This window comes from Penicillium odoratum (genome assembly GCF_028828045.1).
Source record: "Penicillium odoratum strain IBT 22623 chromosome Unknown utg000005l_segment0_segment0, whole genome shotgun sequence".
Lineage (NCBI taxonomy): Eukaryota > Fungi > Ascomycota > Eurotiomycetes > Eurotiales > Aspergillaceae > Penicillium > Penicillium odoratum.
The window spans coordinates 720279-736196 of record NW_026643147.1 but is presented as its reverse complement, the minus strand read 5'-3'; the positions used below and the strand labels follow the sequence as shown (position 1 = coordinate 736196).

The window sequence follows — 15918 nt, the reverse complement described above, 5'->3', positions numbered from 1 at the left end:
CGATTCTCTGCGTCCCATAGTGTAAACGGAGCTGTGTCGTTGGTGTGCCGTGCACCCCAACTTCCAGGATTTTCCCATCGGTTGAGATCAGGGTGAGCATGAGAGGGTGTGAGGTCGCGGTGCTGTGTATTTTCTCGTGTAGGCGAGGAAGCGACAGGGGCATTCGTGAAGACATCGGAATAGGGTGAACTTCTTTGGATCCGCTGAACTTGCGGCGACAGCCGAATGGAAGTTGTCGTGGCTTGGCAATGATTTGAATCACACAAGAAATTGGAGGTAAGAGTTGAGAGGTGGAAATTGTTTCTGGGGACGTGAAGTAGAAGGCACGGTAAATGATGTCGGCCCACATTTGGCAGGTGCAATTATAGCGCACCACTACCAAGCTTAAACATCCATGTACTAAACATAGTTTGCGCGGCAAGTCACCTGCCCCTACCAAGACGAGAGAGCACCAACTTGACGACTAAGATTATTCCTCGTGGGACATAGAGACACCTTCTCATCTGCTCCATAAGGCTTATACCGTCGCGTCTAATACTCATCACAAATTCAGCACGCAGCGAACCGGTCCTTTCAGATTTAAAGAGATACACTCTAGGCAGTTACAGGGGTTTTCTCAATAAAAAACTACATACCTAAATCTTCAGATCAGCATTATATATATTCTGCCAGTACCTGCTACCGACTACTGGCTGCCTGCTACCTGCCTATAAATACCTCGACTTTCTCTTCCTCCCCCCTCCCCCACTATATCAGCCAACATTACTTCTACTTCAGTTTGAACTCACTTTGACACCAATTCTCTATGACTTTGAGAGCTTTGACAGAGGTTTCTTTGATCTCTAAATAAATTCGATCCATCATCATGCCGCCTAAAGCCCGCATTAACGCCACAAAGGAGAACGTCTTCCCTTAAGACGGTTCTATCGCTGAGATCATCGCTGCGTACCAGAAGGCCAACACCACTTGCCAAGCCCATCGTGACGCAGCCGCAGCTGATGCAGCCAACCTGATCATTAGCACTACCGTAGCACATTCCTTTAAGGAACTGTCCAAGTTTGCCGACACCAACCCTGCTCGGATGATTGAATCCTTGATGACGCTTTCGTGCTCATTCTGCGCTTGGTTCAGAAATCCCAAGAGCTGAAGTCTTACAAGGTTCCTTTTGACAGCACTAGTGCGTTGCGTGCTAAGCAAGCTCCGCAAGGCTTGCCCCCTATGGCTGAATGCTGTGGAATTTATGGCTGTACCAAATCGGTAGCTACGTGTTGATGGGATCGCTATTCGGGAATCATGTTCCTCGGGTACTTGGTAATCATCGTGCGTCATACCCTTCGTATGTCCACATCGGCCCATATCACCGTACCCTAATGGTACAAGAGGACTGATTTTGAGATCATTGAGACTTTTTTCTACTTCAATGAGAAAGATGATCCTAAGAACCGATGAAAACCGAACAAGTGTTTGCATTTCACAGCGATGAACATAGAGTTCGAGCAGAACGTTATCATCCCACCCGCTACTATAGGCGGCACAATCACTGTTATGCGAAGGTGTGACATTCCAGCGGTTCGTCTGGCTTGTACAGACAAAAAAGGTAGCGACCGTATCGCAATAGGCCAAATCGACCAAAAGATCTATGACGAAATCGTGAACTTGCCAGTCCAAGAGACAGTTCTCGGACCTCGCCCGGCAGCGTAAGTCCCTACATCTGTTGCCTGGATCGTGGCCTTGTCTTCGGGCCACAAAGTTCCGTCTCGACCAGCATCCCCATTGCACAAGATATGGAAATTATCTGCAAACCCCCCTTTACACAAGATACGGAAACTGTCTGCAACCCCATATGCCGACCTCATCACCCATAGAGGGATTATCACTGACGACGAGGTTTTTGCTTTCCTACAGAAAGCATCAGTTAGTCATTTGCCTACTGATATTTAGTAGGACCCACTAGTTGACCCCCATATGGCCATGTCTGAGGAATTTTGTGCAAGAACGGCTCTTGCGGCGAACAAGCCACTCATGGAGAACTCGTGTGACATCTCCTTTAGCTAAGAGTCCCGCTTCCACAGTTAGCTTTTAGGAATCCAAGCGCGTTATGACCTTAGCACATGATATCCTGAACCTCTACAGTACATGCAATACAAGAACCCCTTGCATTCTCACCCTGTAATCATGATCGACTTATGTTCTCCAAACAAGCATCGGAGCATTCTCATCGGAACTCCAAGCACCAAGCCAACAAGAGACGTGCAGAGAGCAACATTCTCAAGGAGAGGGGGTGTTTCAAAATGAACACGCGTTTAGGTACCGCGTATGAGGAACAAGGGGCCAACCATTGATTGTCAACCCCTTCATCCGAGTAATCTTAGAATGCCACCCAAGGGATCAGCAGTATAAGACAAACCAGCCTCCCGCATCCCTCGTTGGCTCGCATTCCGACGACATTCACTTACCGTTTTCCTTTCTCTCTCAAACTCGTCGCACGCGACGTTCACTCTCATTTAGGAATAAGGATATTCAGCGACACCAAGCAAAATGGTCAAGACTACCTATGCTCTCACACTCTTTACAGCTGTGAGTTTAGCTGCACCGGTTTACCAGGCTGGCAGTGGAAACTTCATCGGCGCTGGTACCGAAGGTGGCGCGGTGAATGATGTGGTGAAGGGTCTCCTCAAGGAGTTGACTCCTCGTGGAGAAAGCGAGAAGTCCAGCGGACATGGCAATCTTATTGATGAGTTGCCTATTGTTGGACAGCTCTTTGGCAATAGTGCCAAACAGTCGCGTTCGATCACGGGTACTCTTTCTCATATCCCGCTCCTTGATGAACTGCTTGGTGGAGTATGATGACCCTGTTTATTAAAGTCACTGGGTAGATAGTTGACAGTTTTTTTAGGACCAAGCTCACCCAGCAAACACCCCGAACAAGGAGGCTCGCTCCCACTTGCCCTTCGGAAACGAGGTATGTTTCCCACGCGCTGTACTATATCATAAAGTCTGACATTGAATATAAAGGGTCAGAACTATGGTCAAAACCATGGTCAAAACTACGGACAGAATTATGAACAGAACCACGGACAGAACTATGGACAAAACGCTGGACAGAACTATGGACAAAACGCTGGACAGAACTATGGTCAGAACGCTGGTCAAAACCGCGGACAGAACAAGGGCCAGAACTACCTGCAAAACTACGGCCAGAACCACGGCCAAAATGAGGGCCAGAACTACGGTCAGAACCACCGCCGTAGCATGAACACATTTGGCCCTCTCGGCGAAAGTAGCCTGGCTCAGACTATCCCAGAAACCGCCACAGACAGCTCCGCTGCTGGCTTCCGTGCCGGCCTGGAGACCGCTGAGAGTCTTATCTCATTTCCGGTAAGTGTCGATCCCCAAGAAAATACATGCCAGCAACTAAAGAACCTACAGGTAGCTGGCCGTGGTATGAGCGAGGAGACTCCGGAGATCAAGTCCGATGGCCCTAACGCATTCAACAACGCCAACGCTGCAAGCAATGCACCGGACCCAAAAAAATCCAACAAGCCTAACAAGCCTGCCAAAGCCAACCCCCTCGCTGAACTAGCCAGTGAAAGCGGCCTCGGTGCGCTCTTTGGTAACGCCCACCACGGTGTCGGACTTCTTCCCGTATGTACTCCCAACCCAAAGTCCAATCATGTATCTGACAAATGATTTAGATGAACGGACGACGTGATACCACGCTCGAGGCCCGCGGCGGTGCCCCCATCCAAGGCTCTACTCTGACCGACGTTCTGCTCTCAAGCGGTCCTCTTGGAAAGCTTACCCACACTCTTTCTCCTCAGAGTCCTAATCTTGGTCAGAGTGACTCCCCTCAGATGGGTGATGGTAGCTTTGGGGCTGCTCCTGGTCAACCAGGTTCTCCTGCTGGATCTGCTGCTGCTGGGCCTCATGATGGGCCTGGTTATGTTGCCCTGCATCAGAAGCATCACTAGATCGTTGTCGCAGTGAGATATTCGGTTTTGAGTCGCTTACTTTCTTGAAGACTGTATTTGTTTTCTAGTGAGTTAGTGTCAGAATCTGATGAGAGTTGGTGGGTCTTATATGTAATGTTTTTGGCTTTCTAGTCTTCTCTTGGAATTTGATGAACTTTTGGGTATATTCGTGTTTTTATGGCTCTAGTACGAAATGCAGGTCCTTCTTTCCTTCATTATGCATCGTTTGTTTTCGTACATCTTTGCTCAATACTGAGTACAAAACCTCGTGGTAGCTATACTAAGGGGATGCTCTAATCCTGTCTAAAGATTCAGCAACAACCCCAGATATAAAATATACATGTATCATCAAACTTGTTCGTATTCAACTTGGTGAAGATCGCCCAATTTTAGCTAAACTGCAGAGCCTACTTTAATGACAAAGAAATAGAGAAGGAAAGAAAGAAAAGAACACCGAGATCGTAAGTCGTTCAGCGCTATAGGCTGATTGTTTCTGGTTCAGAGCACTCGGAAGCTAGTGGCCTTGGGGGTATCAGGATCATTAAACGTGAAAGCCAAAGCCAAAGGGAAAAAAGCAGTATAGAAGCAAACAAAACCAACTACCCTGCTCATGATGAGTCAAAGTCCAAGTCTATATCATCCACCTCCACTGTTGTCCCCAACGCCTCTTTTCCTTCGCGAATCATCGCCTGAAGCTGTTTATTCAGTCTTTGAATACTCGCATCTTCTTCCCGCTCCTTACGCCGCACCCGTGCCGCGTATCGTTGCATTTCGGCGGACCCTGGCCCATCTTTCGACCGTGGCGAACCAAGCGCTGGCTTGCGCGATGGAGTAGATGGCCGCATGGATGTCAGGTTCGAACTTTTGCTTAATTTAGGCATTATAGCCTGTCGTCGACGCGGACTCGAGACTTGGTGAATTCGACGAGCTTTTACGCATGGACTGGTGGTGTCGGTGAAGGAATCGGTGGAATCAGGAACCACGACCCAGCTGCGATCCATTTCATCCTCGGGATACTGTCCAGGAACGGGCGTTCGGCACACCTGATTCTCGTTCTCCGTCTTGGATGGGGATTTCCAGTTGGGATTACAGGGCGCCGGGGTGCCTGCAGCCATGTCGTAGCCTTGTCCACCACCAGCGTAGAAACCCCTAAATGCACCCGACCAGCAAAGATCGAGGACCTTGCCGACCACATTGATCACGGTGCGTCCCCAGCCGGGGCGTGTTGTGACTGGAGTATCTGTTGGGTCATCGTCGGTTGGTGAAGCTATGCATGAGTCGCGTCTGCTGCGCTTACGGCTCGTGCCGGAAGGTTCTGGGGCTCCAGAATAGTCGAAACTCGCGGATAGAGACGGTGGGAGGAAAGACTCGCGGTACCGGTTTGGACGATAGTCGAACTCGGCGCTGAAATCGTCGACTCCGGCGCGATCGGTGTGAAAGAGCGGTGAAGTGGTGATGGGGGCATCAAAGTCGAATTTGGACGAGAGCTTTTCTGTGTCACGGCGGGATCGCTTGCGACTGATGGACAGCGAGTATAGAGAGGATGTCGAGGAGGATGCGGGGACTTGGAAGAGCTGTGAGTGTGCACTGGCGAAGTCAACCTTTGGTGGCGATGCCTGAAAGAGTGCAGACATATCGGGCATTATTGTAACATGAGATGAGAAAGGGAAAGGAGAAAAGGGAAAGTCTCAGTTGAAAAGGAAGAAAAAGAATAAAAGATGTGGCTGGTAAAAAGGGAAAACAAAAAAAACAACTAAAAAGTAGACTGAAGAATACAAATGATTTGTCCCAACATCATCAAATCTAAGACATTTCTTTTACTTTACTCCTTTATTCACCTCCTAGCTTCTATCTACTTATTTACAAACAAATATCTATAGTTTTTGACTTGTCCACTGGACTCCAGCAGCTTCAAGTCCATCATCACCATCCACCAATACACACCAGCCTTCTCCACCTTCGCCCCCATCACCCGCGATCACCGCCTCGAAGTGTCCCCGCGCAAACTCCAATACATGGTCATCAAAGGTACCAGGTTGCAGCCAGACGGCAGGGATACCCACAGAATGGGCTTCTTGAAGTACCTTCAGAGTCACTGGCGGGGGTGTCACCACGGACAATGAGGTCTGCGTGGGCGAGGGTAGCCCGGCAGGTGAGGGAACCGTATCGTAAGCACGCGAGGGGAGTGAGATCTGTGCTGCTCGTGGATTGAGTGGTGTTACAGGCAGTGAGTGCTGGTGATACCATGCGAGAACTAGATCGGTGTTAGTCTAGAAAATAATAGGCCGACATTACTGTTATTTACTCTTGTAACCAAACTTAGTGGTGTCATTGCTGGCGCCCGCCACAGCAAAGCGCGGGGAAGAGAAGAATCGTTTAACAGCATCCATGATGGGAGTAATCCGTTGAATAAATAGGAAGGGAGATAGGAGATGGAAGTGAGGAATTCAGGAATCCAGGAATTTAGGAAATCAGGATGTTAGAAGTAGTTTTAAGATGAAAGATATGTTGGAGGCAAACGGCCTCGGCATCTGCCGATATGATCATTTCACCTTCCATTTTCCTTTCTCCGCCCGGATATCGGCGACTTGCAACTTTGCTCTCCACAAGCTACACCATATCTCATTATTTAAGTGTACTCTGCGCCTGCTTTGCGCATGCCGCCATTCGTCCCCCGCAAGCGCGTTTCTTCCGAGGACCCGCCCCCAGCCAAACGCCAGGCCCAGGCCCGTAATATCCCTGCCAAGCCCGTCCCCGACTCCGACTCTACCACCGATTCCGACTCTTCACTCAGTGATGTCCCCGAGGACCTTGATTCAGAAAAGGCGGCCACAGCAGGGCCAGCTGGGGGGTCCGACGACGAGGAGGAATCTGAGTCTGATGACGAAATAGACTGGGAAGATGCAATAGACACCAAAACTACCAACACAACCCCGACGCTGGCCGTTCCGGAGTTGCAGGACCTAGAATTGACGCTGGACAGGAATGAGACTGAAATTGTGGATCTGACGGATCCCAAGAAGGGGCCGACGAAGATCGAGCGCCAGATTCGCATCCAGTCGCATTGCATGCATGTCCAGTGTCTGCTATTCCATAATGCCATTCGCAATTCATGGATCAATGATGCCAAGATCCATGAGATTCTACGAAAGAAGCTTCCTGAGGGGATTCACAAGGAAATAAAGAAATGGCGGATTGCGTCTGGGCTGGAGCTACCGGAGAAAAAGCCTGAGCCGCCCAAGAAGAAGAAAGGCAAGAAAGCTCGGAAGAGTCAGGACTGGAGTGAAGACTCAGAGCGACTGGAACCCGGGCAGCCTGACATGAGTCGCGGGGATCCGATCATTATCCTTCTCAAGGTCCTGGTAGCCTATTGGCGGAAACAGTTTCACATCACAGCTCCCGGCCTACGAAAGCATGGTTATCGCCCAGTTGCTGCACTTGAAGCTGTACTGAAGGATTTCAACAAAGAGGATCATGATCCGAAGAGTCACGGGGAGCGTATTGCTAATCTTGAAGAATTTCGAGCAACGGCGGAAAGCATGCAGGGCTCTCGAGATGTTGGAGCCCAGCTTTTCACAGCTCTCATCCGGGCATTAGGCATTGAAGCAAGGTTGGTAGCAAGTCTGCAACCATTAGGATTTGGTTGGACTAAAGCAGAGATCTACACGCCGCCCAAGACCAAGACAGAACAAGAGCCCGCGGCAGCCGACAAGTCAGAGTCCGATGCCGACTCGGAACAAAACGGGTTTAAGGCAAAGAAAGTCAGTGCATACGATGCTGATCTGCTGTTCCCAATATACTGGACTGAGGTTGCCTCCCCTGTCACTCACGAGATCACGTCCGTGGACCCAATCGTGCTGTCCAACCCGCTAGCCCCTACCGCCGATCTCCAAGCCGCATTTGAGCCTCGCGGTGCCAAAGCTGAACGGGCCAAGCAGGTAATATGCTACGTTGTTGCGCATTCTGCCGACGGGACAGCCAAGGACGTCACGACACGGTATCTCAAGAGGCGGACATGGCCAGGCAAAACCAAGGGCTTCCGAATGCCTGTGGAGAAGATTCCAATACCAGGCCGCCGAGGTGAACACTTTGAATTTGACTGGTTTCGAGTCGTTATGCGCGGCTACGAAAGACCCCTCCAGAAAAGAACCGAGGTCGACAGACTAGAAGATGAAAAAGATCTCCAGCGAAAACAGCCAGAGAAGAAGAAACCAACTCAAACAGGCGATACGCTACAAAGCCTCCGCACATCCACCGAATTCATACTAGAGCGTTTTCTACGCCGTGAGGAAGCCCTCCGACCAGGCTCTGAGCCCGTCCGCACCTTCATAGCTGGTAAAGGTGCCCGCGCTAAAGAAGAGCCTGTATTCCTCCGGGCAGACGTCGTCAAATGCATGTCAGCAGAAAGTTGGCACAAAGAAGGCCGCCAGATCCAACCAGGCTCAGTACCATTAAAACGCGTCCCTATCCGCGCCGTAACCCTCCTCCGCAAGCGCGAGGTAGAAGAGCTCCAGCGTGAAACTGGCGAGAAACCCATGCAAGGCTTATACGCCCGAGACCAGACGGAGTTCATCATCCCGCCCCCCATCCGCGATGGAAAGATCCCCAAGAACGACTACGGGAATATAGACTGCTTCGTTCCGAGCATGGTGCCCGAAGGCGCTACACACGTTCCACTCCCGGCTACCGTGCGACTGTGCAAGAAGCTCGGAATTGACTACGCGGAGGCGGTGACCGGATTCGAGTTTGGATCTAAGATGGCAGTCCCTGTTATCCAGGGCGTAGTTGTGGCGAGCGAAAATGCAGATCTGCTTCGAGATGCATGGCGTGCGGACGCTGCTGAAAAGCGGAAGCGTGAGGAGCTGAAGGCTGAGAAGCGGATCTTGCAGACTTGGCGGAAGTTCTTATTTGGGTTGCGGATCGCTGAGCGTGTACGAGAGGAGTATGGAGGTGATCCTGATGATGATCTTGAGCGGGAAACTCATAACCCGTTTGTGGCGCGTAAGAAGGATCCCGTTGATGATGTTGACGAGCGGCATTTCCACGATGAGTCTGTTCGAGATCATGATCATAATCCTGTGGATCACGGTGGTGGCTTTTTGCTACCTGGCGAAGGAGATGATGGAGATGATGGCTTGATCGTTGAGCATCATAAAGATGAGCAGACGCACGTCGTGGATGATTCTCATCAATCCTTGGCTGACGGTTCGGATGAGGACTTATCACCTCCAATCTCCATACCAGATGGGTCTGATGATGAAGATGATAATGATGCTGAGCCTGACTACGCACCGAGGAATGTCAGACGTCGTCGTCGGGGTGGATGAGGCTCAGACTGCCCTTTTAGATGATCACACAGAACAGAAGTGTGATATTGAGGATATGAAGAAAAGGAGGAGGGAGAGGGACAGAGGTCCATGAAGATATGCCTTATGGACGGGTGCTACCAAGCCTAAACGGGACGAGAGCGCTGCCCAGGGTCATATGACCCGGAACCCACTCTCTAGCAGAAGAGGTGGTATGATGGTCTAACCTCTGAAACGTATCACTTACATACACCACTGCCCAGGTGCTTGGTCAGTTCACACTGCCAGTCTGCTTCCCCTACTACAATGTGTAGGCTAAAGAAATATGATTCAATGCGTGACCAGGTGGAGAACAGTGGATAATATCAATTTAGGGTGTATAAGAAATCTCAATATTATTAAAACAGGCAAATACTCCGCCATGCTTTCGTCATTCGTCATTCGTCATTCATCAAAAGGTTCTTGAATCTCTAGTGCGTTTAATTAGCAGCAAGTAGCGTCATTTGCTGCTTGTTCTCTTTACTGCGCTTTTCTGCTGTCTCGTCCTCCTGTAAGAGCCTCGAGGTTCGGATCCACAATGCTGATGTAGTTGGCCCCAAGTTGGGTCTTCTGGGGTGAAATAATTCACTCACCCGACGGGCTCACATAATAGGTAGCTGATCCGGTGCACTCCTCATATAAGTGCTGCCCCTGTTTTCGTGTCACTGTCATTTGAAGACCAATTGTCTTCTTATTGTCAAGCCAGACCAGCTCAGGGACATACTCCCTGCGCTCTTTGCTCCACTGGCTGAGTTGATCCTTATAAATCCGGACTATCCTGTTCTCAATCTTGAAGGGCTTTGATAATCCACTCTGCCCGGCTAGGTGCAGCCTAAGTCGGAACTGAACAAAGTCCTCATAACTTTCCAATGTGACTTCTTCTCCTAAATCGCCATCATCTTCAGAGTACCCATTGACATGAGTCTGATAGCAATCTTCTTCATCCCCCTCATACCAGCATCTTGCAAATGGTCGAGACCACGGATCTCTCAGAGGACCGACTGGCTGGAAGATTGAGTACCAGGTATCTACCTGGGCCAGTTCGGACGCCTTGTGGAGTACTGATTCCTTGGTATATGGTATTGGTTTGTGTAGATCCTTCTCATTCCCGAGAGCCACTGTCCCTTGATGTGCCCACGTAACGACCAACTTTCTTTCTTTCATTGGTGTATACCAGCCGACACGTAAGAAAACACTATCGTATTCGCGCTGGAGAAAGCGGCGCAAGCGACACACGAGTATGGCCATGGCAATTGCCTGGAATCTTCGGGAGACGGAAGTGATGACCAGGAGGTGCTTCATTGAGAAGCTTTCAAGGATCAATCGGGTGATCTGGAGTCATATTAGAATCAACCCATAGGTTTATCTCTTATGGTTTACCTCAGGTGGGAGATCATCCATAGTCCTTGAGGGCCGTCTAGCGGGGAGCGACGAACGTGAGAAAATATTTTCACAGGAATACATAAGTAATAATCAATGTATAACGGGATCTGAGAAGATCAAGTCGCATGCTTGGTTCTTTTATCTCTAAAGCCATATCAGGCCATATCAGAAGATTATTAGATGACGTCATTTTTACAATTCATGAACCACGGACATGCCATCAGTCCATATTGCTGTATGTATTAAATAGGCTCCACATCTATATTTTGTCACATTAAAACCCCAGTTTTATCCAATTTTGCCGAATTTGCGGGATCCCGGATTCCTCTCTCGTTCACCGAAACTTGATATTTCCCCGCTGAATCGGGTGATTCCTACATGCTGTCGTATAAACCCCATCATAATTTGATCGGATAGATCTGCAGTCAGCAGCATAATATCTGCATGATGTAGAGGATTCAATTAATATAAATTTTATTCGAAAATAACATCATTCTCTGTATGAAAATCTTCTCATAGATTCTTAATTTATCCGGAGACTCCACACCCCACGTCCAACCCCGCCAAGCCACCGACCCTGGCGTTTTCCTTATGTATCCCCCTTCTGTCAGTTCTGTCATCCCCCAAGGTCCTCTTTATAACCACCTCTTCCAAGATGGAGAACGTTCTTGACGATATCTCCCACCGGAGATTCAACCCCCTTCGTGGGTCCCATGTTTTGGTCTCTCCCCACCGAACTAAGCGTCCTTGGCAGTATGTCTTCATTTTAGGAATTGTGTAACACCGAACTTGCTAACGATATTCTTTTTCTGATCGACAGAGGAGCACAGGAGAGCGCTTCCAAAACTACCTTGCCATCATATGATCCCAAGTGCTATCTGTGCCCTGGAAACCAGCGCGCACAGGGTGACGTCAACCCCAAGTACGAGAGCACTTTCGTGTTTGTGAACGACTACAGCGCCGTAAAGGAGGAGCAGGCCTCCTATGACGGCAACCAGGCAAATGGTATGATGTCCAACTTCGTTCCCACTAGCAGGTTTGTGCTGACCATTGCAGATCTCGAATCGCGCTTCCTCAAGGCCGAGCCTGTGACGGGCAAGTGCTACGTCCTCACTTTCTCTTCCTCCCACAACCTCACCCTGGCCGATCTGGCTCCTATCGAGATTGTCCCAGTCATCAACGCCTGGACCGAGATCTACACCGCGCATCTCTCACCCAACTCGCCACTAGCCCAGAATGCCCCGCCCACCCACATTGCGCCCGTCGCGCCGCATGCAAACGTCACCAAGCCCAGGGAGCAGTATCGCTACATGCAGATCTTTGAAAACAAAGGCGCTGCCATGGGATGCTCGAATCCCCACCCACACGGCCAGGTCTGGACTACCAGCAACCTGCCCGAAGAACCGGCCGCCGAGCTGGAGCAATTGCGCCGATACCGTCAGGAGCACGGCGGCGCTCACATGCTGGAGGACTATGCTAAACTAGAAAGCCTGAAGCAGGAGCGCGTGGTCTTTGAGAACGAGATGTTCGTTGTGGTGGTTCCATGGTGGGCGACCTGGCCCTTTGAGACCATGATCATCAGCCGCACACACAAGCGGGCGCTGGTCGATCTGAGTGAATCAGATACCACTCTTCTAGCGGAGGCGATTGCTGAGATCACTCGTCGCTATGATAATCTCTTTGAGACACATTTCCCGTACAGCATGGGTATTCACCAGGCGCCGCTTGATGGTACTGTCGAGGAGATCGAGGCCTCTTATCTGCACTTGCACTTCTATCCTCCGCTTCTGCGCAGTGCCACTGTGCGCAAGTTCCTCGTCGGGTATGTTTCTTTCCTATCCCGTTCTTTCTTTCATGTAACTGACTTTTATAGCTTTGAGCTTATGGCGGAGCCCCAGCGTGATATCACACCGGAGCAAGCTGCTGCCCGGTTACGCGGCTGCGGTGGTGAATTGTACCGTAAGAAACTAGAGTAAAGTGTCCCCAATAATGTGGAGGTAGTCGAAGTAGTATTTTTGCATGTGACCCTTTATATCGGGTGGCCGAAAATCTATAGAATTAAAGCATCATATGTTGACAGGGTATCGTTCGGCGATTCATGTCGCTATAAAGAAAGAGAAAATGTCCCATCGCAGAATCAACATTCATACCCTGGGTATTATACATGTCTGACTGATATCAAATTTCAGTTCCCCTAATCCTAACCCAGGTAAGCCCCGCGCTGGGTCAGCATCCAAGCCAGGGAGGACGAAGCCACGATCAACGGGCTAATGAAGCGGCCCTTCAAAGATGCGTTGCCGACGATCAGCTCTCCAGCAAAGTGGGTCAAAGCAATGGCATAAGTCCAGAGCGCAAGATCGTACGCGACGGGGTTGGTGATGTTGTAGGCGGCGGTCATGCGGATCACAGCGGAGAGGAAGGTCCAGGTACCAAAGACACGGCCAGAAAGGGGTTCACAGGTGACGGAGCCATTGGTGTAAAGCTTGGAGGTGTAGTCGGCGGAGGTGTAAGCCTGCAAACTATTGATGACGGAGACAGCGCCAACCTAGATGGTGAGCGAGAGAAAGAAAAGGGGTGGAGAGGAGCACAAGACTTACGAAGACGAGCCATTTGGGCAAAAGACCCTCGAATGGAGGCAAGTAGGCAAGTAGCTCGGACATTTTTTGAATGTTAGATGGAATGGTATGAATGTGAAGTTGTGACAGACCGAGGATGTTTAGGTTTGGTTCTTGGCGTTGATCTTCCCCAACAAGCTGCAACTAAATCTTTTTTTATCTTATCCTCCTTCCCCCCCTCAACAAAACTTCATTTTCATACACCATGGATTTGACCAAGCATCTGGAGTGCCTCTCGCAATGGCCTGCTCATCTGCCCGCTGGTCTGCCGACCGTCGGTGCCTTGTTGCTTCTCGCAACCGGTGGGCTGGCCGTTGCCTGCAAGGTCTGGACTTTCTTGCGAGTGCTTCTGAGCCTCTTCGTGCTTCCGGGTAAACCGGTATGTCTACAATCATCCACGATCTTAACAGGAAGCTAATATGTAAAATAGCTTCGTTCCTTCGGTCCTCCTGGTAGCTGGGCCGTGGTCACCGGTGCCTCCGACGGCCTGGGCAAAGAGTTCGCGCTGCAGCTGGCGCGTGCCAAATTCAACATTGTACTCGTATCACGAACCGAGTCGAAGTTGATTGCTCTTGGCGAGGAAATCACCAAGCAATTCCCCGCCGTGCAGACCAAGACCCTAGCCATGGACTTCTCCCAAAACGCCGATGCCGACTACGCCGTGCTGAGCAAGCTCGTCTCCGATCTTGACGTGTCCGTCCTCGTGAACAACGTTGGCCAGAGCCACTCCATCCCCGTCCCCTTCGCCCAGACCCCCGCCTCCGAGATGGCCGATATTATCACCATCAACTGCACCGGTACACTGCGCGTCACTCAGCTCGTTGTCCCCGGCATGATCCAGCGCCGCCGCGGTCTAGTCCTCACTATGGGCTCATTCGGCGGTCTTCTCCCCACCCCCCTGCTCGCCACTTACTCCGGCAGCAAGGCTTTCCTGCAGCAGTGGTCCACTGCTCTGGGCGCTGAGCTAGCCCCGCACGGCATCGACGTCGAGCTCGTCCAGGCTTACCTCATTACTTCCGCCATGTCCAAGGTCCGTCGCGCGTCGGCCACCATCCCCACCCCTCGTGCTTTTGTTCGCTCCGTTCTCTCGAAGATCGGCCGCCACGGTGGTTCCTCTGCCTATGCCTATAGCTCGTCGCCGTACTGGAGCCATGGTCTCATGGCTTGGTTCTTAACTTCGGTTGCTGGGCCCATGAACAAGTTTGTGCTTTCGCAGAACAAGACTATGCACGAGAGTATTCGGAAGCGGGCTCTGCGTAAGGCGGAGCGCGATGCTCAGAAGAAGAGCACCTGATTCGACATTGATTATGAAGAAATGTGTATTTTTGGGAGATGAGGTGGAATCTCAGATATAGATTATGAACTATACAACTAGGATACCGGTCCAATCTAATTATCAACTCGATGAAGGAATTGCTATTCACACTTAGATATCTTATTTCCCTCTAACCCGATCAGGAAAATATACATGATCCGAGTCAGATACCTGATTGAATTCAAATGTTATTTCTCTGTAGTATATCCAGAATTCAAGGTTACTACCCAGTAGGTAGTAAAGGGTGGTGGTATACTGTATATCAAAGATTTGCGTTAGAGGGGTATATGAGCTCAGTATATAATTAGGGAGTACAAATAGTAATTACTCAACAAGATAGCCGTTAAATATCACATGTCGAATAGTCTGCTAGTATTCTGCGGCATTTTTTTAAAATGACGTCGGAAATGAGGTTTAGATCAGAGCAAACGGCCCATTATCCCAATACGGAAGAAGTGACAAGTTTCGGCTCCGACTCGCGCATCTATATTCTTCGTGTAGCTCATACCTACGACTCCCGAGAAGCGACCCAAGCGCACTCGCAGGCTAACCCCTCAACTATGTGGATTAAGTGGATCTAACGTCTTCTCATACGCGGCCCGTTGCGACCATTTGTGTTGCACCGTAGGCAACTCCCATCTCTTTGTCAATCTAAGGTCATCCCGAGTTGAAGCCATTCCAGCCTTGTAACTTGGGTAGACATGCATGTTTCATCTCCCTAAGTTGCTCAACATAAGCCGACTCCACAATCCTTGATTAACCTTTAGCCCCAGATCAAAAGTCAGATTTCGAATATTGCAGTATAAGAAAATAGGAAAATACATAGGAAAATGGGGAATTAGAAATGAGGAAAATAAGAAACAAGACTCGACAAATCGGGATAAATCTCGACCGTTACATGCAGGAAACCGATCTAACTGGACAAGAATGATAGAAATTCCAATCTCCACTAGTCGGTGTGAGATGGTGAAACGCCCATGTTAGAGATAGAGTAATCGGCAAAAGTGGATACCGGCAAGTAGTTGATCTCGATCCAATAGTCTCGAAACAATTCGACTTCATTTCATTCGGCTAGGATTAATAATTGCTTGGCCCGGGCCCTTGTTGCTGATCATGGTCTGAGACCTACGTGTTTCCGTTCTCCACACTTTTGTTTGATGCAGGGATTTTGGCCCGTTGTACTCCAGTCTACCAGTGACAAGACCCCCTTAGTCTTGGTCTTAGTTTTAGTCTATGTTTAATGCGCGGGGCCGTGCACTTATATTACCCCCTCGTGGTCCTCTGCTGTA

General features: G+C 49.9%; 9 protein-coding genes across 9 annotated transcripts; 5 read left to right on the top strand and 4 right to left on the bottom strand.

The window, feature by feature from the left end:
* Window positions 1-1479: 1479 nt before the first annotated feature.
* N7520_005815 (uncharacterized protein) lies at window positions 1480-1701 on the top strand (the record flags this gene model as incomplete). Its single annotated transcript, XM_057139749.1, has 1 exon — window positions 1480-1701. One exon carries the CDS (start codon window positions 1480-1482, stop codon window positions 1699-1701), a length of 222 nt encoding a protein of 73 aa, XP_056993755.1.
* Window positions 1702-2538: 837 nt separating this feature from the next.
* Window positions 2539-3971, top strand: N7520_005814 (uncharacterized protein; the record flags this gene model as incomplete). Its single annotated transcript, XM_057139748.1, has 5 exons — window positions 2539-2841; window positions 2897-2962; window positions 3016-3378; window positions 3430-3645; window positions 3696-3971. 5 exons carry the CDS (start codon window positions 2539-2541, stop codon window positions 3969-3971), a joined length of 1224 nt encoding a protein of 407 aa, XP_056993754.1.
* A 608-nt stretch (window positions 3972-4579) lies between these two features.
* On the bottom strand, window positions 4580-5614 carry N7520_005813 (uncharacterized protein; the record flags this gene model as incomplete). The annotated part of the gene is made up of 1 exon (XM_057139747.1): window positions 4580-5614. One exon carries the CDS (start codon window positions 5612-5614, stop codon window positions 4580-4582), a length of 1035 nt encoding a protein of 344 aa, XP_056993753.1.
* Window positions 5615-5845: 231 nt separating this feature from the next.
* N7520_005812 (CoA-binding protein) lies at window positions 5846-6361 on the bottom strand (the record flags this gene model as incomplete). Its single annotated transcript, XM_057139746.1, has 2 exons — window positions 5846-6225; window positions 6277-6361. The coding sequence occupies 2 exons, from the start codon at window positions 6359-6361 to the stop codon at window positions 5846-5848; spliced, it is 465 nt and encodes a 154-aa protein (XP_056993752.1).
* Window positions 6362-6628: 267 nt separating this feature from the next.
* On the top strand, window positions 6629-9298 carry N7520_005811 (Rad4 family protein; the record flags this gene model as incomplete). The annotated part of the gene is made up of 1 exon (XM_057139745.1): window positions 6629-9298. One exon carries the CDS (start codon window positions 6629-6631, stop codon window positions 9296-9298), a length of 2670 nt encoding a protein of 889 aa, XP_056993751.1.
* A 423-nt stretch (window positions 9299-9721) lies between these two features.
* On the bottom strand, window positions 9722-10717 carry N7520_005810 (F-box protein; the record flags this gene model as incomplete). The annotated part of the gene is made up of 3 exons (XM_057139744.1): window positions 9722-9747; window positions 9910-10648; window positions 10697-10717. 3 exons carry the CDS (start codon window positions 10715-10717, stop codon window positions 9722-9724), a joined length of 786 nt encoding a protein of 261 aa, XP_056993750.1.
* A 637-nt stretch (window positions 10718-11354) lies between these two features.
* Window positions 11355-12675, top strand: N7520_005809 (UDP-glucose:hexose-1-phosphate uridylyltransferase; the record flags this gene model as incomplete). Its single annotated transcript, XM_057139743.1, has 3 exons — window positions 11355-11452; window positions 11520-12521; window positions 12573-12675. The coding sequence occupies 3 exons, from the start codon at window positions 11355-11357 to the stop codon at window positions 12673-12675; spliced, it is 1203 nt and encodes a 400-aa protein (XP_056993749.1).
* A 224-nt stretch (window positions 12676-12899) lies between these two features.
* Window positions 12900-13359, bottom strand: N7520_005808 (Erg28 family protein; the record flags this gene model as incomplete). Its single annotated transcript, XM_057139742.1, has 2 exons — window positions 12900-13244; window positions 13297-13359. The coding sequence occupies 2 exons, from the start codon at window positions 13357-13359 to the stop codon at window positions 12900-12902; spliced, it is 408 nt and encodes a 135-aa protein (XP_056993748.1).
* Window positions 13360-13519: 160 nt separating this feature from the next.
* On the top strand, window positions 13520-14608 carry N7520_005807 (ketoreductase; the record flags this gene model as incomplete). The annotated part of the gene is made up of 2 exons (XM_057139741.1): window positions 13520-13693; window positions 13745-14608. The coding sequence occupies 2 exons, from the start codon at window positions 13520-13522 to the stop codon at window positions 14606-14608; spliced, it is 1038 nt and encodes a 345-aa protein (XP_056993747.1).
* Between the last annotated feature and the right edge of the window lie 1310 nt (window positions 14609-15918).